This window comes from Oryx dammah, unplaced genomic scaffold, assembly GCF_014754425.2.
Source record: "Oryx dammah isolate SB20612 unplaced genomic scaffold, SCBI_Odam_1.1 HiC_scaffold_22, whole genome shotgun sequence".
In the NCBI taxonomy this organism is placed as follows: Eukaryota; Metazoa; Chordata; class Mammalia; order Artiodactyla; family Bovidae; genus Oryx; species Oryx dammah.
The window spans coordinates 54,077,912-54,104,675 of NW_024070206.1; the positions used below are offsets into that span (position 1 = coordinate 54,077,912).

Sequence of the window (26,764 nt, forward strand, 5' to 3'; positions counted from 1 at the left end):
TTTCCTTGCAGTCCAAGGGACTCTCAAGAGTCTTCTCCAACACCACAGTTCAAAAGCATCAATTCTTCAGCACTCAGCCTTCTTCACAGTCCAACTCTCACATCCATACAGGACTACTGGAAAAACCATAGCCTTGACTAGACAGACCTTAGCAAATTAATGTCTCTGCTTTTGAATATGTTATCTAGGTTAGTCATAACTTTGCTTCCAAGGAGTAAGTGTCTTTTAATTTCATGGCTGCAGTCACCATCTGCAGTGATTTGGAGCCCCCAAAAATAAAGTCTGACACTGTTTCTGCTGTCTCCCCATCTACTTGCCATGAAATGATGGGACCAGATGCCATGATCTTCGTTTTCTGAATGTTGAGCTTTAAGCCAACTTTTTCACTCTCCTCTTTCAGTTTTATCAAGAGGCTTTTTAGTTCCTCCTCACTTTCTGCCATAAGGGTGGTGTCATCTACATATCTGAGGTTGTTGATATTTCTCCTGGCAATCTTCATTCCAGCTGACTGTGGCTCAGATCATGAACTCCTTATCACTCATTATTAGAGAAATGCAAATGAAAGCTATAATGAGATACTACCTCACACCGTTCAGAATGGCCATGATAAAAAAAGTCTACAAACAATAAATGCTGGAGAGGGTGTGGAGAAAGGGGAATGCTCTTGCACTGTTGGTGGGAATGTAAACTGATACATCCAATATGGAAGATGGTATGGAGACTCCTTAAGAAACTAGGAATAAAACCACCATATGACTCAGGAATTCCACTCCTCAGCATATACCTTGAGGGAACCAAAACTGAAAAAGACACATGTATCCCATTGTTCATTGCAGCACTATTTACAAAGAACATGGAAGCAACCTAGATGTCCATCAACAGAGGAATGGATAAAGAAGTTGTGGTACATATACACAGTGGAATATTACTCAGCCATAAAAAGGAGTACATTTGAGTCAGTTCTGATGAGGTGGATGAACCTAGAACCTATTACACAGAGTGAAGTGAGTCAGAAAGGGAAAGATAAATACCATATTCTAATGTATATATACGGAATTAGAAAAATGGTACTGAAGAATTTATTTACTGGGCAGCAATGGAGAAACAGACATAGAGAACAGATTTATGGACATGGGGAGAGGGGAGGAGAGGGTGAGATGTATAGAAAGAGTAACATGCAAACTAGATTACCATAAGTAAAATAGACAGCCAATGGGATTTGCTCTATGGCACATGAGACTCAAGGAGCGGCTCTGTATCAACCTAGAGAGGTGGGGTGGGGAGGGAGATGGGAGCGAGGTTCAAAAGGGAGGGGATATATGTATACCTATGGCTGATTCATGCTGAGGTTTGACGGAAAACAGCAAGATTCTGTAAAGCAATTATCCTTCAATTAAAAAATAAACTAAAAAGAGGAAAAAAAGTGAAAAAAATAAATAGCTGATTTTGAGACCTAAGGACAAGAAAAAGAGGGCAGTGGTGTAGTGATTACATGACAGGGGCTTTTTCTCAAGTGAGATTGCCTCCATGGCACTGTCTTTTAGGGTTTTTTCTTCCCTTGAAGGGAACTTTGGACCCATGCATAGTAGGATGCCTCCATGGAGTTCAGTTTCCTGTGAATACAGACCTTCACAGTGAACTCTGGTTCTTTCTCTCTCTTTTTCTTGTTGGCATGTAATTGCTTTACAATGTTGTGTTCGTTTTTGCTGTACAAGGAAGTGGCTCAGTCACTGTATACATATATACTCTCCCTCCTGAAGCTCCTTCCCTCTCACTCCCATCCCACCTTCTGGGTGACCACTGAGCACCAAGCTGAGCCCCCTGTACTAGACAGCAGCTTCCCACTGGTTACCTGTTTTACACCTGGTAGTGGATATTTGTTGGAGCTGCACTCCCCATTCATCCCGCCCTCTCCTTTCCAGCACCATGTCCACATGTCCACGTGTTCTCTGTGTCTGTGTCTCTGGTCTTACCCTGCAAATAGATTCACCTGTATTACTTTTCTAGATTCCACATGTATTTGTTAATACATGATATTTGTTTTTCTGACTTACTTCACTCTGTATGGCAGACTCTAGGTCCACCCATGCCTCTACAAATGACCCAATTTCATTTCTTTTATGGCTGAGGAATATTCCACTGTACATGTGTACTGCAACTCCTCGATCCCTCTGTCAGCACCTTTAGGCTCCTCCCACATCCGGGCTGTTGTAAATAGTGCCACAAGAGAACACAGTGGAGAGAAGACCGCCATGTCAGGGGTTCTGGACCAGAGTGGTGAGGCGAGAGCATGCCCTCATAAATCCCTAGAGGAATGGGATTTGGAGAAGAGCCATTGAACGAAAAGACTAAGATTGTTTTTATTCTCGTTACATCAAAATATATTAACAACCTGCAACAAGCAGGGTAGCATGGCCAAGCAGTCTAAGGTGCTGGATTAAGGCTCCAGTCTCTTTGCAGGCATCGGTTTGAATCCCAGAGCTGCCAGCTTGTCTATATCTTTAGGCTTCCCGTGTGGTGCTAGTGGTAAAGAACCTGCCTGAAATGCAGGAGACATAAGAGATGCAGGTTTGATCTCTGGGTCAGGAAGATCCAGTATTCTTGCCTGGAGAATCCCATGGACAGAGGAGCCTGGTGGGCAGAGTCAGACGTGACTGAGCCACTAAGCCCATTCCTATTTACTTCTGAGAATTTTTATGTGGCCCCTGTTTTAAAGCTGAAAGTGACCTTAGAGATTCTACTCTTTAACCTTTTATTTTAGATAAGTATTAATTTTGTGCAACTACCTTGTTAAGTATAAAGAGAGATAACATTTATCATTGTTTATACATTTCAAAAGAATTCAAGTTTTCAGTCAGGACACACAGACATTGTCCCTATTGTCACTTATTCTTCACATCAGTGCAGTTGAGGAATGTGCGTGTTACTTGTGAGAATTAGGATATTCAGATGTAAGTAGCACCTCTATTTTCAATTCAGTTGAGTTCAATCGCTCAGTCATGTCTGACTCTTTGCAACTCCATGGACTGCAGCATGCCAGGCTTCCCTGTCCATCACCAACTCCCAGAGCTTGCTCAAACTCATGTCCATCAAGTTGGTGATGCCATCCAACCATCTCATCCTCTATCATCCCCTGCTCCTCCTGCCTTCAATCTTCCCCAGCATCAGGGTCTTTTCAAATGACTCAGTTATTTGCATCAGGTGGCCAAAGTATTGGAGCTTCGGCTTCAGCATCAGTCCTTCCAATGAATATTCAGGACTGATTTCCTTTAGGATGGCCTGGTTGGATCTCCTTGCAGTCCAGGGGACTCTCATGACTCTTCTCCAACACCACAGTTCAAAAGCATCAATTCTTTGGCACTCAGCTTTCTTTATAGTCCAACTCTCACATCCGGACATGACTACTGGACAAACCATAGCTTTGACTAGATGGAACTTTGTCAGCAAAGTAACGTCTCTGCTTTTTAATATGCTGTCTAAGTTGGCATAGCTTTTCTTCCAAGGAGCAAGTGTCTTTTAATTTCATGGCTGCACTCACGATTTGCAGTGATTTTGGAGCCCCCAAAAATAAAGTTTCTCACTGTTTCCATTGTTTCCCCGTCTATTTGCTTTGAAGTGATGAGACTGGATGCCATGATTTTAGTTTTCTGAGTGTTGTTTTAAGCCAACTTTTTTCACTCCTTTCACTTTCATCAAGAAGGTCTTTAGTTCTCCTTTGCTTTCTGCCATAAGGGTCGTGTCATCTGCATATCTGAGGTTATTGATATTTCTCCCAGCAATCTTGGTTCCAGCTTGTGCTTCATCCAGCCTGGCGTTTCTCATGATGTACTCTGCATAGAGTTAAATAAGCAGGGTGACAATATACAGCCTTGATGTATTCCTTTCCCAATTTGGAACCAGTCTGTTGTTCCATGTTCAGGTCTAACTGTTGTTTCTTTATCTGCATACAGATTTCAGGAGGCAGATAAGGTGGTCTGATATTCCCATCACTTGAAGAATTTTCCACAGTTCGTTGTGATCCACACAGTCAAAGGCATTGGCGTAGTCAATAAAGAAGAAGTAGATGTTTTCTGGAACTCTCTTGCTTTTTTGGTGATTCAAAAGATGTTACCAGTTTGATCTCTCATTCCTCTGCCATTTCTAAATCCAGCTTGAACATCTGGAAGTTCACAGTTCATGTACTGTTGAAGCCTGGCTTGGAGGATTTTGAGCATTACCTTGTCAGCGTGTGAGATGAGTGCAATTGTGTGGTAGTTGGAACATTCTTTGGCATTGCCCTTCTTTGGGATTGGAATGAAAACTGACCTTTTCCAGTCCTGTGGCCACTGCTGAGTTTTCCAAATTTTCTGGCATATTGAGTGCAGCACTTTCACAGCATCATCCTTTAGGATTTGAAATAGCTCAACTGGAATTCCATCACCTCCACTAGCTTTGTTCATAGTGATGCTTCCTAAGGCCCACTTGACTTCGCATGCCAGGATGTCTGGCTCTAGTTGAATGATAACACCATCCTGGTTATCTGGGTCATGACAATCTTTTCTGTCTAGTTTTTCTGTGTATTCTTGCCACCTCTTGTTAACATCTTCTGCTTCCGTTAGGTCCATACCATTTCTTTCCCTTATTGTGTGCATCTTTGCATGAAATGTTCCCTTGGTATCTCTAATTTTCTTGACGAGATCTCTAGTCTTTCCCACTCCATTGTTTTCCTCTATTTATTTGCATTAATCACTGAGGAAGGCTTTCTTATCTCTCCTTGCTATTCTTTGGAACTCTGCATTCAAATGGGTATGTCTTTCCTTTTCTCCTTTGCCTTTCACTTCTCATCTTTTCTCAGCTAATTGTCAGGCCTCCTCAGACAACCATTTTGCCATTTTGCATTTCTTTTTCTTGGGGATGGTCTTGATCACTGCCTCCTGTACAGTGTCATGAACCTCTGTCCATAGTTCTTCAGTCACTCTATCAGGTCTAATCCCTTGAATCTATTTGTCACTTCCACTGTATAATTGTAAGGAATTTGATTTAGTTCATACCTGAATGGTCTAGTGGTTATCTCTACTTTCTTCAATTGAAATCTGAATTTTGGAATAGGGAGTTCATGATCTGAGTCACAGTTAGTTCCCAGTCTTGTTTTTGCTGACTGTATAGAGCTTCTCCATTTTTGTCTGCAAAAAATATAATCAGTCTGATTCCAGCATTGACCATCTGGTGATGTCCATGTATACAGTTTTCTCTTTTGTTCCTGGAAGAGGGTGTTTGCTATGACCAGTGCATTCTCTTGACAAAACTCTGTTAGCCCTCCCCCCTGCTTCATTCTGTACTCCAAGGTCAAATTTGCCTGTTACTGCAGGTATCTCTTGACTTCCTGCTTTTGCATTTCAGTCCCATATAATGAAAAAGACATATTTTGGGGGTGTTAGTTCTAAAAGATCCTATAGGTCTTCATAGAACCGTTCAACTTCAGCTTCTTCAGCATTACTAGTTGGAGCATAAACTTGGATTACTGTGATATTGAATGGTTTCCCTTGGAAATGAACAGAGATCATTCAGTCATTTTCGAGATTGCACCCAAGTACTGCATTTCAGATTCTGTTGTTGACTATGTGTGACTATCTTAGTTCTTCCCAAGTTAAGGAAAGTGTTCTTTTATGCTTTTTGTCCATTTTGTCATACTTCTTCCTTTCTTTCAGGTCCACGGGTCACAGTCTTAAACTGCACAAATATCACTCCTAATTTTTCCTCTTATGGGTCCCAAGTATCATCCGTCACTCTCTTGGATGACATGGTGATCTATGGAAAGAGTTCTATATGCCAGTATTTTTCAAACTATAATGTGTGTGTAAAGCATATTGTCACAATGCAGGTTCTGATTGGCTTGTTTTTATCAGGCTTCATGAGCTGCTTGTATATTTTAGAGATTAATCTTTTGTCCATTGCTTCATTTGCAGATGTTTTCTCCCATTCTGAGGGCTGTCATCTTGTTTATGATTTTTCCTTTGCTGTACAAAAAACTTTTAAGTTTAATTAGGTCATATTTGTTTATTTTTGTTTTGTTTTCATTACTAGGAAGTGGGTCATAAAAGATCTTTCTGTGGCTTATGTCAAAGAGTGTTTTTCTCTAAGAGTTTTATAGTGCCCAGTCTTACATTTGCATCTTTAATCCATTTTGAGTTTATTTTTGTGTATAGTGTTAGATACTGTTCTAATTTCAGTCTTTTACATGCATCTGTCCAGATTTACCAGCACCTCTTATTGAAGAGGCTCTCTTTTCTCCATTGTATCTTCTTGCATCCTTTGTCATAGCAGTTATATTCCAATTTTAAAAAATAAAATAAAAATGTCAAAATGAAGGTTCCACTTCAGCACTCTGGACAGCTCCCAGTGATGCTGGTCAAGGGACCACACTGAGGAGCAAGGCATGGGTCATCACAATGATTTCATGTCTCATCTTGTCCTCTCTAGCACTGGCTTACTACCACAAAACTGTTTAAATGTATAAGAAAAAGATCTTATCTGTTCCTTACCACTCCCAAGAGTAAATGTTTTAAATAGTAACTAGGAAATATGTAAACTGTTTATTCCAACACTGCTGTCAGAAGTCATAAATCTAAGCCAATTGTACTGAAGAAGTGTAATTTAAGCTTGGCTTTGGGTATCTGTTGAGAAAACATCATCTTCTACCCAAAAGTCCTCTGTTATTTTAAGCCAATGTGTTCTAATTCCTGGTTTCTTGACCAATGGATGAAGTTTTTATTTCAGAGGTTGGGGAAAAAAAAAAATACAATCCCTTCTGTATGCTTTCAGACACCCCCACTAGGCATAGTTAAGTCCCAGGAAGTGGCGAAGGCTTAGACCTGTGCATCTCAGTGACTAGGTATAAAATAACAATTTGTATCTTCATTATCTGATTTCCAAAGGCTAATAAGCAGTGTTTTTCCAGTGACAATGAACAAAACTCAACCTCAAATGAGATGGGCTCACCACTTATCAATGCTTTGCCTGCTCTTCCTGTTGGAGTTCTTTACTCCTCGGAATCAACAAAGAAAGCTCATTTGTTTCACTTTGTGAAAACTCTTCATTTTTCCCTCAGACTTTCCATTTCACGCTGTGTGAATTTTATTAAGATCTCTTTCACAGAAGCTAAGTGCTGGCTCTATGGGGCCCTAAGGGCTGGCAGTCACAGCCTCTGTAATTTCTAAAGCCTCTTGAGACATTTATTTTCTACCAAAACTCCTCAGAAAATCGCAGAGAAGAATCTGAAATCTCTTTGGTGCTGGAAGATGGGGGTTGGCCTCATGAGTATTTCATGCAAATCTTCTGGTATTACAGCCTGAAAACAACAACACGGCAGTCCTGTTAATATCCAGTCTGTGAATGGGAACATCATACTGATACTCAGTGCCTCTTTCTGACAGCCTCCAACTATTTTTAAAAGCTGGTTTAAAATACTAATTATTTTTTTTTATTTTAGAATTCAGTTCCGTTCAGTTCAGTTGCTCAGTCATGTCTGACTCTTTGCAACCCCATGAACCACAGCACACCAGGCCTCCCTGTCCATCACCAACTCCCAGAGTTTACCCAAACTCATGTCCATTGAGTCGGTGATGACATCCAGCCATCTCATCCTCTGTCATCCCCTTCTCCTCCTGCCCCTAACCCCTCCCAGCATCAGGGTCTTTTCCAATGAGTCAACTTTTTGCATGAGGTGGCCAAAGTATTGGAGTTTCAGCTTCGACATCAGTCCTTCCAATGAACACCCAGGACTGATCTTCTTTAGGATGGACTGGTTGGATCTCCTTGCAGTCCACGGAACTCTCAAGAGTCTTCTCCAACACCACAGTTCAAAAGCATCAATTCTTTGGTGCTCAGCTTTCTTCACAGTCCAACTCTCACATCCATATATGACCACTGGAAAAACCATAGCCTTGACTAGATGGACCTTTGTTGGCAAAGTAATGTCTCTGCTTTTGAATATGTTATCTAGGTTGGTCATGACTTTCCTTCCAAGGAGTAAGCGTCTTTTAATTTCATGGCTGCAATCACCATCTGCAGTGATTTTGGAGCCCCCCAAAAATAAAGTTGAATTAGTCTTGGTTAATAAAATATATCCATAATCTTGCTGTCTGAGAAACTGTCAGTGGTTTTATTACAAGAAAAAGTTGTTTTAAAGGTGCATGAGTGCTAAGCCGTTTCAGTCATGTCCTACTCTTTGCAACGCCAAGGACTGTATCCCATGAGGCTCCTCTCTCCATGTGATTTCTCAGCCAATAATACTGGAGTGGGTTGCCATTTCCTCCTCGAGGGGATCTTCCTGACCCAGGGATCAAACTCGTGTCTCTTAAGTCTCCTGCATTGGCAAGTGGGTTCTTTACCACTAGCACCACCTAGGAAACCCCATTTTAAAAAGTAATCATAGTTAAGTAATTGAAAAGGAATTTGTATTCTGATTTTTTTTCCTCTTGAATTTACATTGTAAGAATTTTAGGCAGTTCCCTGGTGGCCAGGTGGTTAGGATTCTGTGCTTTCACTGCTGGGGTCCAGGTTGAAACTCTGGTTAGGGAACTGAGATTTCACGAGCCATGCAGCATGGCCGAAAGAAGAAAAAGAGTTTCAATGTTATTATGTGCTTTCATAAATGACACAATAATAGCTTTGTAATAGTCCATCAGATAAAAATATTATATTTACACAAATTCTGTATGGTGGATATTGAGATTAGTTTCATATTTTCTCTATGATGAAAATAAGAGTAACCAACATTTTTGAGCACTTAATACATGCTAAATGACACTAAAAATATTGTATCATCTCTTAACTGTCATAATGATCTTATGAGACATGTGTATTATAATATTTTCCTGCTGGAGATGTTGAAAGGAGGGTTATCTTGCTCAAGGTCACACTGCTGGTAAGTGGCTGAGCCAAGGTTCAAACAAATATTCTTACATCCATGTTGAGTCTCCTCTCTGGAATGTTGTCTCAGTGTATACTGAGATTTACGTAAGGATTCTTCAGTTTGAATAAAAGCTTCAACCTATGTGTGCAAATCCTTAAAGTCTGCTCCTTGGTTCCTGCTGCAATGAGTATAAAATTGCAGATTTTCATTCTTAACATTTCAAAAGCTATCAAGTCTTAGGAGATAGTGCTATGATATCAATGTGAAGTTTCTTAAAACAACAGTTTGTTTTTATTCTTTAAATATTGGCAAGGCATGCACTGTCATAACTGAAATTGCTTTTACACTGCTGTGAATGCTTCATCTTTAAAATTCCAAATGTGCATGGATATTCACCCGTAGTTTCATCCTCGTGCACAATTTATAGACACATCGGTTGGTTAGCCAGCTGGTTGGTTGGTTGGTTTGGTCCAGGATGAATCTGCTTCACTCATGCCTGTGTGGGTCAAGGCGGAGGGGGTTACAGGGCGAGGAGAACTGTTGCACACTTGAGCACATGAAGACCCATCTGTTTCCCTGTCTCTGTTCTCACAGAATGTGTGACACAGGAGAAGGCCTGTTCACTTTTCAAACAAGGGAAGGAGAAATGATCTATCAGAAGGTCCATTCTGCGACACTGGCCATAGCTGAGCAGCATGAGAGATTAATGCTAGAAATGGAACAGAAGGCCCGGGTAAGGCCCCTTCCTTGGTAACCTAACAGCTTGGAAATGAATGTCCCTGAGCTCCAATGTGCATCGTGTACATGTGGGCCCATTCAGGCCAGCGCCTGAGTGTCCACCCCCACCCTGGCCCTGAGAGCTTGTCCCAATTACCGAATCTCATCTCTCGAATATTCTATTCAGCTTATGACAAAAGAAGCTGTTTGTGGCTGCTGCAGGGAGCCATGCACTTTGTGTATGTACCTATGACCTGTTGCCATGGTTACCCAAAGAGGGATGGAGTGCTCAGAGAGTCAAATGGAGCGGTGCCCTCTGCATATCTCCACAAGTAGCCAGACAATCAGCGATGCGAATGTGGACCCACAATAACAAGGAAAATACGTTTCTACCAGAAAGCGTTCCATTTTTCTTTCTGTCTTTGTATTTATTTTAAATTCTCTGAAACTTCTAGCTCTTTCTGTCCATGTTTCAGAGCCAATACTAAAATGTTTTCAGAAGGCACTTATACTGTTTACCAGTTGTCTATTATCCTGTCCTGGAACTATGCTGTAGTTTCGAGGTCAAGCTTAGAAATAATTTCATAAAGAATCTGAAATAGCAAATTTTACAAGTATCTGAAAAACACTATAAGCTTTACTACTAACTTCTTTGAAAAGCAAACAAAAGAATTATTATTGGTCATTGATCATCAAAAGAGATCAATATTGTCTTTCTGCAGAATTGATAGGGATGCATTAGAACCCATCTATGAAAGGACAAAAGTGGAGTTTTGAGAAATAGGTGGGTCACTACCCAGAAAAATACTCATAATTCTATTCCATTAAAAGACTATGAGGCTTTCTATGTAGTATTATTTTATTTGGACTTTTAAATTTTTCAAATACATAATAACTTGAAATGTAAAATTATCTTTTAAATGTAAGAAGACAAAGTAGTTTAAGAAATGATTTTACATTATTCTTAATACATTTCAAATTTTGTCAATACTACATATACATTTTTGTCTCTCTATCCAAAATATGGTTTAAAGAGCCTTCCTAATATCTAAGGGTGTCAAGTGCAAGTCATGCTTCCATTTGGCCTTCAGTGGGAGGTAAAAGAGTAGCTAGAACATAAAGAGGATTATTAATATGAGACTATGGAATTAATTGATGAACACCACCAAGAGGTTTGTAGGATTTAGTCTTTAGAAAGATTTGGGTTAAATTTAAATTATTTTAATAATTATCTAATTAATATGACATTTTTAAATTTATTTTTTATTTTACTTTACAATTCTGTATTGGTTTTGCCATACATTGACATGAATCCACCACGGGTGTACATGCATTCCCAAACATGAACCCCCCTCCCACCCCCCTCCCCACAACATCTCTCTGGGTCATCCCCGCGTTCCAGCCCCAAGTGTGCCATATCCTGCATTGGACACAGACTGGCAATGCGATTCTTACATGATATTATACATGTTTCAATGCCATTCTCCCAAATCATCTCACCCTCTCCCTCTCCCTCTGAGTCCAAAAGTCCGCTATACACATCTATGTCTTTTTTGCTGTCCTGCATACAGGGTCATCATTGCCATCTTTCTAAATTCCATATATATGTGTTAGTATACTGTATTGGTGTTTTTCTTTCTGGCTTACTTCACTCTGTATAATCGGCTCCAGTTTCATCCATCTCTTCAGAACTGATTCAAATGTATTCTTTTTAACGGCTGAGTAATACTCCATTGTGTATATGTACCACAGCTATCTTATCCATTCATCTGCTGATGGACATCTAGGTTGTTTCCATGTCCTGGCTATTATAAACAGAGCTGCGATGAACATTGGGGTACATGTGTCTCTTTCTATTCTGGTTTCCTCAGTGTGTATGCCCAGCAGTGGGATTGCTGGATCATAAGGCAGTTCTATTTGCAATTTTTTAAGGAATCTCCACACTGTTCTCCATAGTGGCTGTACTAGTTTGCATTCCCACCAACAGTGTAAGAGGTTTCCCTTTTCTCCACACCCTCTCCAGCATTTATTGCTTGTAGACTTTTGGATCGCAGCCATTCTGACTGGTGTGAAGTGGTACCTCATTGTGGTTTTGATTTGCATTTCTCTAATAATGAGTGATGTTGAGCATCTTTTCATGTGTTAGCCATCCATATGTCTTCTTTGGAGAAATGTCTATTTAGTTCTTTGGCCCATTTTTTGATTGGGTCATTTATTTTTCTGGAATTGAGCTGCAGGAGTTGCTTGTATATTTTTGAGATTAGTTGTTTGTCAGTTGCTTCATTTGCTATTATTTTCTCCCATTCGGAAGGCTGTCTTTTCACTTTGCTTATATTTTCCTTTGCTGTGCAGAAGCTTTTAATTTTAATTAGGTCCCATTGGTTTATTTTTGCTTTTATTTCCAGAATTCTGGGAGGTGGATCATAGAGGATCCTGCTGTGATTTATGTTGGAGAGTGTTTTGCCTATGTTCTCCTCTAGGAGTTTTATAGTTTCTGGTCTTACATTTAGATCTTTAATCCATTTTGAGTTTATCTTTGTGTGCGGTGTTAGAAAGTGATCTAGTTTCATTCTTTTACAAGTGGTTGACCAGTTTTCCCAGCACCACTTGTTAAAGAGATTGTCTTTACTCCATTGTATATTCTTGCCTCCTTTGTCAAAGATAAGGTGTCCATATGTGTGTGGGTTTATCTCTGGGCTTTCTATTTTGTTCCATTGATCTATATTTCTGTCTTTGTGCCAATACCATACTGTCTTGATGACTGTGGCTTTGTAGTAGAGCCTGAAGTCAGGCAAGTTGATTCCTCCGGTTCCATTCTTCTTTCTCAAATTGCTTTGGCTATTCGTGGTTTTTTGTATTTCCATACAAATCTTGAAATTATTTGTTCTAGTTCTGTGAAAAATATCGCTGGTAGCTTGATAGGGATTGCATTGAATTTGTAAATTGCTTTGGGTAGTATACTCATTTTCACTATATTGATTCTTCCGATCCATAAGCATGGTATATTTCTCCATCTATTAGTGTCCTCTTTGATTTCTTTCATCAGTGTTTTATAGTTTTCTATATATAGGTCTTTAGTTTCTTTAGGTAGATATATTCCTAAGTATTTTATTCTTTTTGTTGCAATGGTGAATGGAATTGTTTCCTTAATTTCTTTTTCTACTTTCTCATTATTAGTGTATAGGAATGCAAGGGATTTCTGTGTGTTGATTTTATATCCTGCAACTTTACTATATTCATTAATTAGCTCTAGTAATTTTCTGGTAGAGTCTTTAGGGTTTTCTATGTAGAGGATCATGAATATGACATTTTTCTAATGGCTTAAATTGGGAGAAAAATGTATAACTACCGAATTTCAAATTATTTGAATAACTGGCACAATCATTATCAGCCCATATTTATAATCTGCTAGTGTTCATTTTCAGCTAAAATTAACAACTGTAAGGTCATTTGCTATTAGTCAACAGGTGTCAAAGTCAAAGTGAAGTCGCTCAGTCGTATCCGACTCTTTGTGACCCCATGGACTTCAGCCTCCCAGGCTCCTCCATCCATGGTATTTCAGGCAAGAGTACTGGAGTGGGTTGCCATTTCCTTCTCCAGGGGATCTTCCCGACCCAGGGATTGAACCCAGGCTCCCACATTGCAGGTGGACGCTTTACCCTCTAGGCCACCAGGGAAGCCTTAGTCAACAAGTTTAGTTCTTCTTTACTTCTGGTTGTTCTGAGCAGGCAAAATGCTCATAAGTAGAGGCTCTTAGATGGTATTTTCATGAAGGAGAGTCCAGGAGCTCTTTCAGGCAACCATAATTGTCTGCAGTAAGGACAGCACTCAGTGTGCTGGCTTCCCATTCTGGTTCTCCTACTCATGGACTGTATAATCTTGAGCAGCTCATTTAACCTCTAAATGTCTCATTTTCCTCTGTCTGTAGAATGGGTATACAATCATTCTACTGATTTGGTTGTAATGATGTTTCTGTGCATTAATGCATACAAAGTGCTGAGAACAGACCTGGCACACAGGAGGTACTGTGAAAGGTTCATTATTATGATGGTGATGTTGAATAATTTTAAGATCTGCAATAGTGGTGAAGACACGATATTTTTGTTCCCAGCTGTAGCTCAGTAATATGTTCATCCCTTTCAAGTACACCTGTACCTTGTGCCAAAAGATTTGCAACACCAAATTTAATTCACCTTTGCCTTTGATGCAGTTGTATTTTGTCTTATCCTGTGCCACTGAGAAGCAAGGGGAGAGGAGGGAGGCTATTGCTGTGATGGGGATGGTACAGATGGAAGGTCCACCAACTGAGATCTCAGGCAGTGGAAGCCAAGATCGGGGTACACCATAGATCTGGGTGCTTGAAGATGGAAGGGGAAGGGGACAGATATTAAAATAGCAGGCTTGGGGCATCTTTGATCATCCAGTGGCTTAAATTGGGTGAAAAAGTGTGAGTACCAACTTTCAAATTATTTGAGAACACAGGGGAAATTATTAAAGCTACATATTTAAACCAATGGCACCTCTCAAATTTGTTTCTATTGGGCTTCCCTAGTGGCTCAGATGGTAAAGCGTCTGTCTGCAATGCAGGAGACCTGGGTTCAATCCCTGGGTTGGGAAGATCCCCTGGAGAAGGAAATGGCAGCCCACTCCAGTATTCTTGTCTGGAAAATCCCATGGACCGTGGAGCCTGGTAGGTTACCGTCCATGGGGTCGCAAAGAGTCGGACATGACTGAGCGACTTCACTTTCACTTTCATGGAGGTCATAATCTTAGATAAAACACTCCAAGTTCTTCTAATTCTGTTGTCAAAAACAAAGGTGCTCCACTTTGCATGTGCAACATTTTCAAGGAAAGTTTTCATTGTTTCGGTGATAACAGCCATTCATCAGAACACGCATGTCAAAGGTGCTTGCATGGCCCTGCCCGTGGAGGGTGAGTGTAGACTGACTTCATCATCGACAAGACCTCAAAGGCCCTGAAATAATTTAATTTTGGATTTCAATGGATCTGTTACACACATACACATACAATTACACACACAAACACAAATAATATAAAAGAAACTTCTTATTTTAATTTGCTTTCTATGTTCTTAAGCTTTACAAGTGCTATGAAATGTCCACAGGGACATGATGAGAAGACATAAATGAAATTTTTAAAACACAGGTTTTCCCTTATAGTTCATCAAAAATAAGTGAAGGAAGAGGTGGTAGTCATTTCTAACTTTGTAGCAATGTGATTTAAAAGCAAAGAACCCCCCATAATAAAAGTTACAGTTTGTCCTTTAAAAACATAGTGTCTGGAATGCTCCTGTTTTCAGTCATTCTTGCTTCCTTGTCACCTGAAAAGCTCTGTGCACAATTTAAGGACAAACAGCATCAGTTCAGTTCAGTTCAGTTCAGTCACTCAGTCGTGTCTGACTCTTTGTGACCCCATGAATCACAGCACGCCAGGCCTCCCTGTCCATCACTAACTCCCGGAGTTCACTCAGTCTCATCCAGCCATCTCATCCTCTGCCGTCCCCTCCTCCTCCTATCCCCAATCCCTCCCAGCATCAGAGTCTTTTCCAGTGAGTCAACTCTTCGCATGAGGTGACCAAAGTACTGGAGTTTCAGCTTTAGCATCATTCCCTCCAAAGAAATCGCAGGGCTGATCTCCTTCAGAATGGACTGGTTGGATCTCCTTGCAGTCCAAGGGACTCTCAAGAGTCTTCTCCAACACCACAATTCAAAAGCATCAATTCTTTGGCGCTCAGATTTCTTCACAGTCCAACTCTCACATCCATACATGACCACTGGAAAAACTATAGCCTTGACTAGACAGACCTTTGTTGGCAAAGTAATGTCTCTGTTTTTGAATATGCTATCTAGGTTGGTCATAACTTTTCTTCCAAGGAGTAAGCATCTTTTAATTTCATGGCTACAATCACCACCTGCTGTGATTTCGGAGCCCCCCAAAATAAAATCTAACCCTGTTTCCACTGTTTTCCCATGTATTTGCCATGAAGTGCTGGGACTAGATGCCATGATCTTCGTTTTCTGAATGTTGAGCTTTAAGCCAACTTTTTCACTCTCCACTTTCACTTTTATCAAGAGGCTTTTTACAGCATCGGTGGTGTTGAAATATGAGCAAGATAGCAAACCACGGGTAATGCCTAAAAAACACCACTGGCAGGACTTAAAGGGGCTGCTGTCCAAAACTGTCACTTCTGTGGTCTTCCTAAGCTCCAGTGGATGGAGAAGAACAATAAAAGTCTCACATAGAATGTCCTTCCTAGAAAACAAATAGTTTTCTTTCTCTAAGATCTGTCATTTTACTTGCTTTTGTTACTAGAAATAAAAGAGAGTTAAAGTCACACATTTAACAAACTAGAAACTTTTACTGTTCCCCAAACAGTAAGCCTTTTGAACAGTAAGCATTTAAAAACAAATGATCTTATTTCCCTTTATAATGTAAGATGAAAAGAAATTTTTGGTGAGGAGGCAGCACTGTCTGTCTCTCCAGCCACCCCCATTAGCACGTAGTAGGTCTAATGCCGCCTGCCTCAGAGGAGGGCAAGGGGAGAGGGGAGAACGAAGCTTTTTCATGTACATCGGACTTAGACTGCGACTCGAAGTTGGTGTATTTGCCCTTCCATATTTATACATGATCACAGATCTTGCCCAAGTACTGACTGAAATAGTTATTGTCTAAGGAGCTGTATGACCAAGGAAATGCTATTCCATGGCATGAATTCCAAGCTGGGTATCTTTTTCACAGTTTAATGTCTCTCAAGTCAGATGAGAGTTAACGGTTTAATTAGCAGCACTGTTCTTTCCTAGTGCTCCATAAAATCATGTGTCTTTCTAATGATGGCATCCTGGAGTGTATAAAATACCATAATACTTGTCATAAGTATTCTGAAGACTCTAAACTGTTATTCCCAACTGGCACTAAATTATATCTTTCAGTTCCTTTCGAGTCCCTGTCTAACAAGGCAGGGAGTACCATGTGCCCATTTATACATTTTGAAGAAATAGGAAAGCTTCCAGAATGAGACCTGTCCTGGGCAGTTTGGCTTTCTTTTGAGTGACAGCATTCTTCATACCCGCATTTTACATGAATCTCTATCAGCTATGGGGGGAAAAAAAACTAGTTCTTCCATACTGAAAAGGTGAAGAATTTGGAAGCAAAATAATCTTATGAGCTATAGACAGGAAAATGTTAACATTTTTTGCAATCTCTTTTCTAGGTTTAGTCATAGAATGTTATGAAATTCTATAAGTTGCTTAAATGTGTGATTTATGATGGCAAATGGTATGTTACAACCAAAATGTAGGAATATCTGCTTGTGAATTCTTTCTTCAAAGTTCTATTCTTGACTCTCTTGCTCAGTATTATCAATTATTAACCAGCAGACAAGAGCCTTCATTATTACTGACAATGACCAGTTCCCTGCTGGGAAATGCTGTTTGCATTTTTATGAAATTTTCTTTTACTGATTGGCCGACACTGATTAAACTAACACAAGCTCAGTTAGAACAAATTATTATAGTTGATAACTAATGTGGGCCTGTGTTCCTGATGTTTCAGAACACTAAAGGAAAATTAGTTTCTAAACAAAAACAAAAACAAAGAAAATACTAATTTCTATCTGCAATAAATACACAAATGAGATGGAAATGACAGGAAGGCAGTATGTAATTTTTCTAATACATCATGCTGAGACATAGCGTGATGGTCAAAATTTTATTTCGATTGTGTGTTTTTCTTTAGACGTTGCTATGACTCTAGATGTCACTTAAATGTATTATATATCATATATGTATAACATATAATCAACTTGATTACAATTGATAAGGTATAAGGAAAATTAATGTTTAACATTAAAAAGTTCAACTGTGTTTAAAAAGACACAATTTTGTTTCTTTTGTTTATATTGCTAGAATAGAACAGTAGTAGAGAAATCCACAAATATTGTTCTTTTTCATTTCTTTAAACTATAGTAGTCTTACTTATTCAGAGGCATACAGTCTGCTCTTGGCAATTACAGGAGTGTTGTTATTTCGTCACTGAGTCGTGTGCAACTCTTTTTGACTCTGGGGACTGTAGCCCACCAGGCTCCTCTTGTCCATCGGATTCTCCAAGCAAGAATATTGGAGTGGGTTGCCATTTCCTTCTCCAGATCTTCACAACCCAGGGATCGAACCCAAGTCTCCTGCTTGGCAGGCAGATTCTTTACCCAGTGAGCCACCAGGAAAGCCCCAATTACAAGAGTAATATCCTTAAGAGAGAGGAAAAAAAAAAAAAAATTTTCAAAGGTCAGTCAAAATGACTCAGCATACAAACACATACGACATATATGCATACAACCCAAAGAATCTGACCGACTCCTCTTGGAGACAATGCTGTAAAATGGGTGTGGGGGAGTAGGCCAGTAGGGACAAACTAAAATCTAAGAGATTGATGTAAGAATTGCATGCGAAGATCATTAAGGCTACAGTTAAAGAATGTGAGCATAGTTGTCAACCCCTGGATGCACACAGGCTATGTGGAAGCTGCACAGCATGGTCGGTAACCAGGGAGACTCTAGGGAAAGAGCAGCAGAGCTGTGTGATCTCCTGCAAGTCACTTACCTTCACTGTGCCTTGGCTACCTCTCCTTAAAAGAAGGAAGAAGGAGCAATAATGTCCACTTCAGAGGGTTAGGCTACCACCTGGCCTTTAGTGAAAGCTCAACAATTATGAGGTAATTCACAACATGGCAAAAGGAAAACCTTTCATTTTAAATGGGTAAAATTTTATAACCACCACTAAAGTTCATCCCAGAATTCACTATATGCATACACTGGAAATTAATTACATACACGTATTACAGCCTCCATATACTTCAAAATCAAATGACAGCAAAACTTTTATTTAAAACACCTATGAAATTTAATGTTTAATTAATGTTTTAATTTAATGTATTCATCATATTCCTTAGCTTCAAAGGGTAGCTCTGTAAATGTATCTGCTTACAGATGATAGATAGATAAAGAATACTTATTCTTAAAAGCATTACTGGGACTTCCCTTTTGGGCCTGTGATTAAGACTGTGAGTTCCCACTCCAGGAGCGTGAATCCCATCCCTGGTTGGGGAACTAAGGTCTCATGTGCTGCATGGCATGGCCTAAAACTAAACAGATTAAAACAACAAAATGCCGTAAAGAAAAAAAAGGAAGCAGAAGATGCAAGCTGATAAACATTAAAAAAAAATTTTTTACTGAGTATAGGTTAGAGTGACATTCAAAGTATTTATGTAGATGTCTGTAATAATTTCTGATGTTATTCCAAAGTCCAGCTTTTTTTCACACCCTGTGAAAGTATTTTGGTCAATATGCGATCTAAAATATGTACTGATGACATCTATTTTGTTTCAAGTTAATGAAAATACTATCCTACAAAGTCCAATTTTAAACGTCACCTAACAACTTCCAATACATGACCATATAAACTACATTTTATTTGTGAGCATTTGTACTCAGCAAGGAGAAGGCAATGGCAATGCACTCCAGTACTCTTGCCTGGAAAATCCCATGGACGGAGGAGCCTGGGAGGCTGCAGTCCATGGGGTCGCTAAGGGTCGGACACGACTGAGCGACTTCCCTTTCACTTTTCATTTTCATGCATTGGAGGAGGAAATGGCAACCCACTCCGTGTTCTTGCCTGGAGAATCCCAGGGATGGGGGAGCCTGGTTGGCTGCCATCTATGGGGTCACAGAGTTGGACACGACTGAAGCCACTTAGCAGCAGCAGCAGCAGCAGCATACTCAGCAAGGTATCTTCTATTTTTTTTCCCATTTATGTTGAATAAAATGGAAGATCAAGAGTGTGTCCCCTACTGAGAATTAAGTCAAGTCTGTGAGAAGCCCATCATCCATAAACTTTCCAGCTCCAGAGGACTGGCAGAACCCTAACAGTGCCAAGCTTGGCTGGCGGACGGTCTCCTGGGCTTCGATTTCTGTGCAGCTTTTGAGTTTCATGAGCTCTTTTCCAAGAACAAATAAAACTAACTAATCTTGAGGGAGTGCACTGGTGTTGAGCTTTTCCTTATGAAGCAGCGTGTGTTTTTCTTACGCTGACCAGCACGTCCCACGTCACGTGAACACTCTTCCCACCACCTGGATTTCTGCCCTGTGTCTCATCTACAGGGTTTCCCCACCCATTTCCCTTGTCTCAGACAAACCAGGGCCTGGTCAGCATATCTGCCCGTGTGAGGCATGTTTTAACTCTTCATCATACAGAGAAGCTGTGTCTTTTTGAAGACTGGTTTTCTCAGGGTGCATGCCCAGTAGTGGGATTGCTGGGTCATATGGTAGCTTTATTCCTAGTATTTTAAGGATCCTCCAGAGTGGCTGTATCAATTTCCATTCCTACCAACTGTGCAGGATGGTTTTCCCTTTATCTCCGCATCCTTTCCAGCATTTTTTTGTTTGTCATTTTTTGATGATGACCATTTTCATGGGTGTGAGGTGTTACCTCATTGTAGTTTTGATTTGCAGATCTCGAATAATGAGCGAGTTGAGCATCTCTTTAATGTATGTTGGCCACCTGCATCTCTTTGTTGGAGAAATGTCTGTTTAGGCCTTACCCCCATTTTTTGATTGGGTTATGTGTTTCTGATAAGCTGCATGTCTGCTGCTGCTGCTGCTATGTCACTTCAGTCGTGTCCAACTCTGTGCAACCCCACAGACGGCAGCCCACCAGGCTCCCCTGTCCCTGGGATTCTCCAGGCAAGAACACTGGAGTGGGTTGCTATTGCCTTCTCCAGTGCATGAAAGTGAAAAGTGAAAGGGAAGTCGCTCAGTCGTGTCCGACTCTTAGCGACCCCATGGACTGCAGCCCACCAGGCGTCTCCATCCATGGGATTTTCCAGGCAAGAGTACTGGAGTGGGGTGCCATTGCCTTCTCCGAAGCTGCATGTCTATCCGTCTAGTCAAGGCTATGGTTTTTCCAGTAGTCATGTATGGATGTGAGAGTTGGACTGTGAAGAAGGCTGAGCACCGAAGAATTGATGCTTTTGAACTGTGGTGTTGGAGAAGACTCTTGAGAGTTCCTTGGACTGCAAGGAGATCCAACCAGTCCATTCTGAAGGAGATCAGCCTGGGATTTCTTTGGAAGGAATGATGCTAAGGCTGAAACTCCAGTACTTTGGCCACCTCACGTGAAGAGTTGACTCATTGGAAAAGACTTTGATGTTGAGAGGGATTGGAGGCAGGAGGAGAAGGGGACGACAGAGGATGAGATGGCTGGATGGCATCACTGACTCGATGCACATGAATCTGAGGGAACTCCGGGAGCTGGTGATGGACAGGGAGGCCTGGTGTGCTGCGATTCATGGGGTTGCAAAGAGTCAGACACGACTGAGTGACTGAACTGAACTGATGGACTTACAAATACAGCAGGGGAAGGAGAGGGTGGAATGAGTTTTTTTACTTCTATTGAGCTCTTAGACTTAGATCGGTGGTCTTTACTGAGCGCTTTGGACATAAGTGTGCTTTTCATACTAAAAGCATCATATAAGATATTTACAACAACACTGAAGGCACATTGTATTAATGTGTCTTATCTTTAATTTAGAGATAAGGAAAAATTGAATCTTGGGAAAAAAAAAAAGTTTACATACCTTGCCTGAAGTCAAATGGCTAGGCAACTGTGGTGTTGATCTTTGATAACAAGTTGCGGACCACAAAGCCAGTGGACTTAGCTCTGTGACTCTCATACAAATCGTGGTCTTCTATTTTCGAACATAAGAGAGAGACGCTCACGTTCCTGCCTCAGTCCAGTGGAATTGACCCAACTGGTATAATTCTCATCTTACCTGCTTTTTGAATAGGAAGTTTCCAATCAATTATTTTACAATGAACTATGGTAAAGAGGGAAGGATGTCATGGGCTCCAAGCCCCAGAGGCATTGCCCACTGGCTGTGGCACCATAAACAAGTCCCATGACCACCCAGAGCCCCATTTCCCTTGTCTGTAAAAGTCAGATGGCACATTTATTGATAATTTATGTGGATATTAAAGGAGATAACCTGTGAAACCAATTTGCATAGGTCAAGGCACATACAGAATGACTCCTAACTGCTCATCTATAAATGGTAACTTTTGTCCTAATATGATTTTTTTAAATTCAAGACAATAATTAGGGAGAGTCAGCACAAAAGGAAAATTGATTTTTAACAGTTTTTTTTTTAAAAAATACACATGAATTTTATGTAGGTGAACACAAATAAGCAGTAAGTTTTATCACAAGGGCCAGCAGGGTCCCAGAACAGCGAAGGGAAGTTGCAGGAGGCAGTGGTGTAAGCTGGAAAATATTGTTAGTAAAATGGGAAGAGGTGCTGGGAAATCACATCAGTGAAATCACAAAAATCACATCAGTGGTCAGGCCCTTCCTGCTGCTTCTTGGCAGCAGAAATCCTCTCAAAACACAAGGCTGTGTTGGCACATGTTGTCATTCATGCAGGAGGAAGCTCGCCTTCCCAGGAGAGATCAGCATATAAATAGGACAAAGAGCAGTGGACTCAGAAGTCTGGAGAACTGTCTTCTGTTTCGGGTTCTACAGGCGGGATTTTACCTGGAGCAAATCCCTGAATTTTCCCGGACTTGGATTTTTCCATCTGTAAGATGAAAGTAGTTGGATTTCTGGGAGTCAAACCTCGATTTACATGGCCTGTGGACACAGTGAGCTGGGGCTTCCTCAGCCCATGACAGCCTCAGAGCAGTGAGGCTCACCTGGTGACCCAGAACAAGGGAGGCAAGAAGAGACTGCCTTCGGGGTCTTAAAGGGCATGCCCGAAACGGACAGTGTCACAGTACCAGACCTGATCAGTCAGAGCAGTCGCCCGCCAGCCCAGGCATGAAAGGTTGGAACCTAGACACCCAGTTTCTGAATGCAGGCTTTCCAATAATTTGCAGTGGTCTTCAGTAGCTTGTCAAGAACTTCCCTGGTGTCTCAGACGGTAAAGCATCTGTCTACAAGGCGGGACACCTGGGTTCGATCCCTGGGTTGGGAAGATTCCTTGGAGAAGGAAATGGCAACCCACTCTGTACTCTTACCAAGAAAATTCCATGGACGGAGGAGCCTGGTGCAGGCAACTGTCCATGGGGTTGCAAAGAGTCAGGCACGACTGAGCGACTTCACTTTGTCACTTTGTCACTTTGTCAGTCCTCCACTGCCTTTCTGTGACCCAGACGTTTTGGCTTCTCCCTAACAGCCCAGGTGGCGCTAGTGGTAAAGAACCCGCCTGTCAATGCAGGAGACTTAAGAAACAGGGGTTCAGTCTCTGGGTTGGGAAGATCCCCTGGAGAAGCGCATGGGAACCCACTCCAGTACTCTTGCCTGGAGAATCCCATGGATGGAGGAGCCTGATGGGCTACAGTCCATGGGGTCCCAAAGAGTCAGACACAGCTGAGGGACTAACACTTTCACTTTAAGTGCTTCAGTGGTATCCAACTCTGCAACCCCATGGACTGTGACCCGCCAGGCTCCTCTGTCCATGAGATTCTCCAGACATGAATACTGGAGTGGGTTGCCATTCCCTTCTCCAGGGGATCTTCCCAACCCAGGGATTGAACCCGGGTCTCCCGCATTACAGCTGCTTCAAATTCTTTACCATTTGAGTCACCACGAAGCCCATGGGGTCACAAAGAGTCAGACACGACTGAAGGGACTTAGCACAGCACTTATACCCCCTGTCTACCAACCATGGGGTGTCAGTGTGTTAGTATACCTGTTTCATAATAAAAAAGAAAAATTTTGAAATAGAGCAAATTTTGAAAAATTGGCTGCCTTGTTGCTATGTTTGGAGCCATCCTTTATAAAAAAGAAAAAGAGCTTCAAGAGAGTTAGACTCTCAGACTCACCAAGTAGGGCACTTCTGTAGCAAGACACAGCAGTTCTAGAAATGCCTCCCTACTAAAAAGTGAAATCAAATACGTTCCAATCCTATGGCTTCATCTTTAGTTAAAATTTAAAACCCTTCTAGTTTTATGTGGCTTTAAGGCCCTATTATTAACTTATCATATCAGGGACTCTGGACGGCACCTTCTCGGAAGGGCAGTGACTCTGGATGCGGACATACGAGCCCCATGGGGCAGGGTCCCCCACCAGCGAGCAAATGGGACTCCAAGGTGACCTTATGACTCCCAGTTTTGCCAGGAGTCAGGCACTAAATAAAGGGGACATGTGCAGTGTTATTAATTAGAGGATCACCCATTGTCAGAAAGTGCACATTGGCTCAGATTACATCAGAGAAATGTGCGACAAGACCAAACAAAACCACTTCTAGGACTTCTAAAGAAAATACTGTGGATCAATAACAATGACTTTCTTCTTAAAAATGCAATGTAAAGTATTCTCTTTGAACTAATCATGTGTCTGAGCATCACCTGATGTGATGTTGTGTGGATCTGTGTCACTAACCTGAAGTTTATCTTTCAAATCAGAAAAGATACCACCCCTTTGAAGAGGGCAGGGCAACCCGATGCAGTATCCTTGCCTGGAGAATCCCATGGACAGAGGAGCCTGGCGGGCTACAGTCGATGGGGTCACAAAGAGTCAGACATGACCGAAGCAACTGAGCACCCAGGCACACACCACCCTTTTATCACAGAACTTCTCAGGGAAAGCACTTTTTCTATTGAAGGAGTGAGGAATAAGGTCTGTTTGAGGAAGGAGCCATGGGGCGAGGCTGGGAGCGGGTGTCAGGAACAACGGACGATGCTGTGTGGTCAGGCTCCTCAGCATGGCTGTCCTCTTGCTCTCTGTCCGTCCCCTGCCTGGCTGGTGTCTGCTTCACCTACAATCTACTCGCATAACTGACCTGCCTAAGCACTTGCCCCAGGCCCTGTGCTAAGTCACTTCAGTTTTGTCCGACCCTTTGCGACCTATGGAGGGTGGAAATTCACCAGGGAAGAATACTGGAGTGGGTTACCATGCCCTCCAGGGGATCATCCCGACCCAGGGATGGAACCTGAGTCTCCTGCCTTGGCAGATGGGTTCTTTACCACTAGAGTCACCTGGGACCCCCACCCCAGCCCCCCCTGGTGCTTGCCCTAATCAAAGGGGTGCTGAGGAGCCTCTGGCACCTCTGCTGGTTGCCCTGGTAACTAATGAGCCCTCCTGACATCCATCCCACTGTAACTGGCGATCTCCGCCCCCTCCCCAGCAAACACTGCTGCTGTATTTGTCACACACGGTGGGGCATCCATCACTCCAGGACCTTGCTTCCAACATGTGAGCTTCTGCATCCGTTAAACCAAGGCCCCCCAACCTCTGGGATCGAATGCCTGATGCTCTGAGGTGGGGCTCTTGTAATAACTATAGGAATAAAGTGCACAATAAATGTAATCTATTTAAACCATCCCCAAACCATCTGCCCCACCCCATCTGTGGGAAAATTCTCTTCCAGGAAATCGGTCCTGGTGCCAAAAAGGTTGGGGACCGTGGCCTTTAAACCGCTGATGTCTCTGACTCTGGGCTCTTTCTTCAGCCTAGAATAGGTCTGGGGGTGCAGCCCAACAGACACTCAAACGGGTGAAAAGGAAATGCTATCTTGCGTTTGCCGCTATTTGGGGCATCTGTTTCTGATAGGGGTTGCACCTCCATTTGTTGAGTTATTTTACAGTCCAGTAAACTGTAGAGCGCTGATTGTCATGCAGGTAATTCTCGCTTATAGAAATGCAGATAAACTTTTCTGGTGGAATAGAATGGATCACCGCTGTGGTTCTTCACCCATGTTCCTGACCAACTTTCATCTTTTCATTCTCTTCTGAATTAATGAGATCAGTTGTTTACAAGTGTTCATTTCCTATTTTTTTAAGTCATGATTTTCCGTACTTAAAAATGATGATCTTGAGACTTTCCTGGCGATCCGGTGGTTAGGACTCAGCGCTTTCACTGTGGTGGCCCCGGGTTCAATCCCCGGTCAGGGAACTAAGATCCTTCAAGCCCGCCCAGCGCAGCCCACCCCCCACCCCCCACCCAAAATGATATCTTGAAACAGCATGTTATGCACGAACCTGTAACAGAGTCTATTATATGTCACTCATATTTAACCCTGAACTTTTTCAAGAGCCGATTTCAATTGCATATTTTAAGTAAAACCTGAGACAGTTTCTTTTTCTTTTAGCTCCAGACAAGCTTGACAGAACCCATGACGTTATCCAAATCGATCTCTCTTCCTCGCAGCGCCTACTGGCACCACATCACCCGGCAGAGCAGCGTTGGAGAAATCTACAGTTTGCAAGGCAAGTGGGCTTCCTGGGGGTGAAACCAGGAGCCACGCAGTTTGCTTTGTATTTGCCCTGCTTGCTTCTCCTCCATTTTCATTTGTCTGCTTTCCCCACCCACAGTGGGAGCTCTGAGACTTACCGTGGCTTTTCTAAAGTTATTATTTCATAGACTCATGGTAAAAATTATCCCAAAGCTAACCAAGGGCCGAGGAACTGCTTTGGCGAAGGAGTGGGACTGAAAAAATGATACAAAACATTGTCAGAAGCTAAAAGTGGCTACTACCAGAGTCTGTTTCCTGCTGTGTCTTACAAAGGGTTTGCCTCTTAGCATCTTTTTGCCGTAAGAGGGTTGACTCTCTCTCTGTTCAGGAGGCTGACTGCTGGTTCGGTCATGAGATGCTCCGTGAATTCTCATAGTGTGGCAGGTATTTGATCAATAACAGCAGAACTCAGCTTCCACGGTTCTCTTCCTGTTTCTTCCCTTCTGTCCTTAATGAATAAACCTATCCTTCAAATAAAATATTCAGCTGCAAGAAACTAATAACTGACCAAGACAGGAGGAAGCAGGAAGTAGGGAAAATAAGGCTTAAAACAAAACCAAAGACACACAGCTGAAAACTCTCATCAGACAAAGCTTTTTTGAGCACAAGAGGCTTGAATGTAGGAGCTACCCAGTAAATATCAGGTGAAGGAATGACCGTTATAACCTTCAACGTAATTAGGCACTCAGAATATTCTTCTTTTTATGCATTAACCTTTGCTCATATTAACAACACTAAATGTTTTGAGAGGAAAAAAATGGTAACAAGCAACCTGAAATAGTGTTATTTTTTAAGCAATATTTGCTTGCCAGAGTTTCAGACCTAGAATAATGAGATTCAATGAGTGGGAATGAA

The 26,764-nt window shown here is 41.7% G+C and overlaps 1 protein-coding gene across 1 annotated transcript in view; it reads left to right on the forward strand.

Annotated features, from left to right (window-relative positions):
- Positions 1–26,764, forward strand: part of DOK6 (docking protein 6) — a 383,598-nt gene that overhangs the window by 292,768 nt on the left and 64,066 nt on the right. The window contains exons 6-7 of the mRNA XM_040264342.1: positions 9,488–9,626; positions 25,766–25,883. Coding sequence (XP_040120276.1) covers positions 9,488–9,626; positions 25,766–25,883 — 257 coding nt within the window. The remainder of the gene's footprint in view (positions 1–9,487; positions 9,627–25,765; positions 25,884–26,764) is intronic.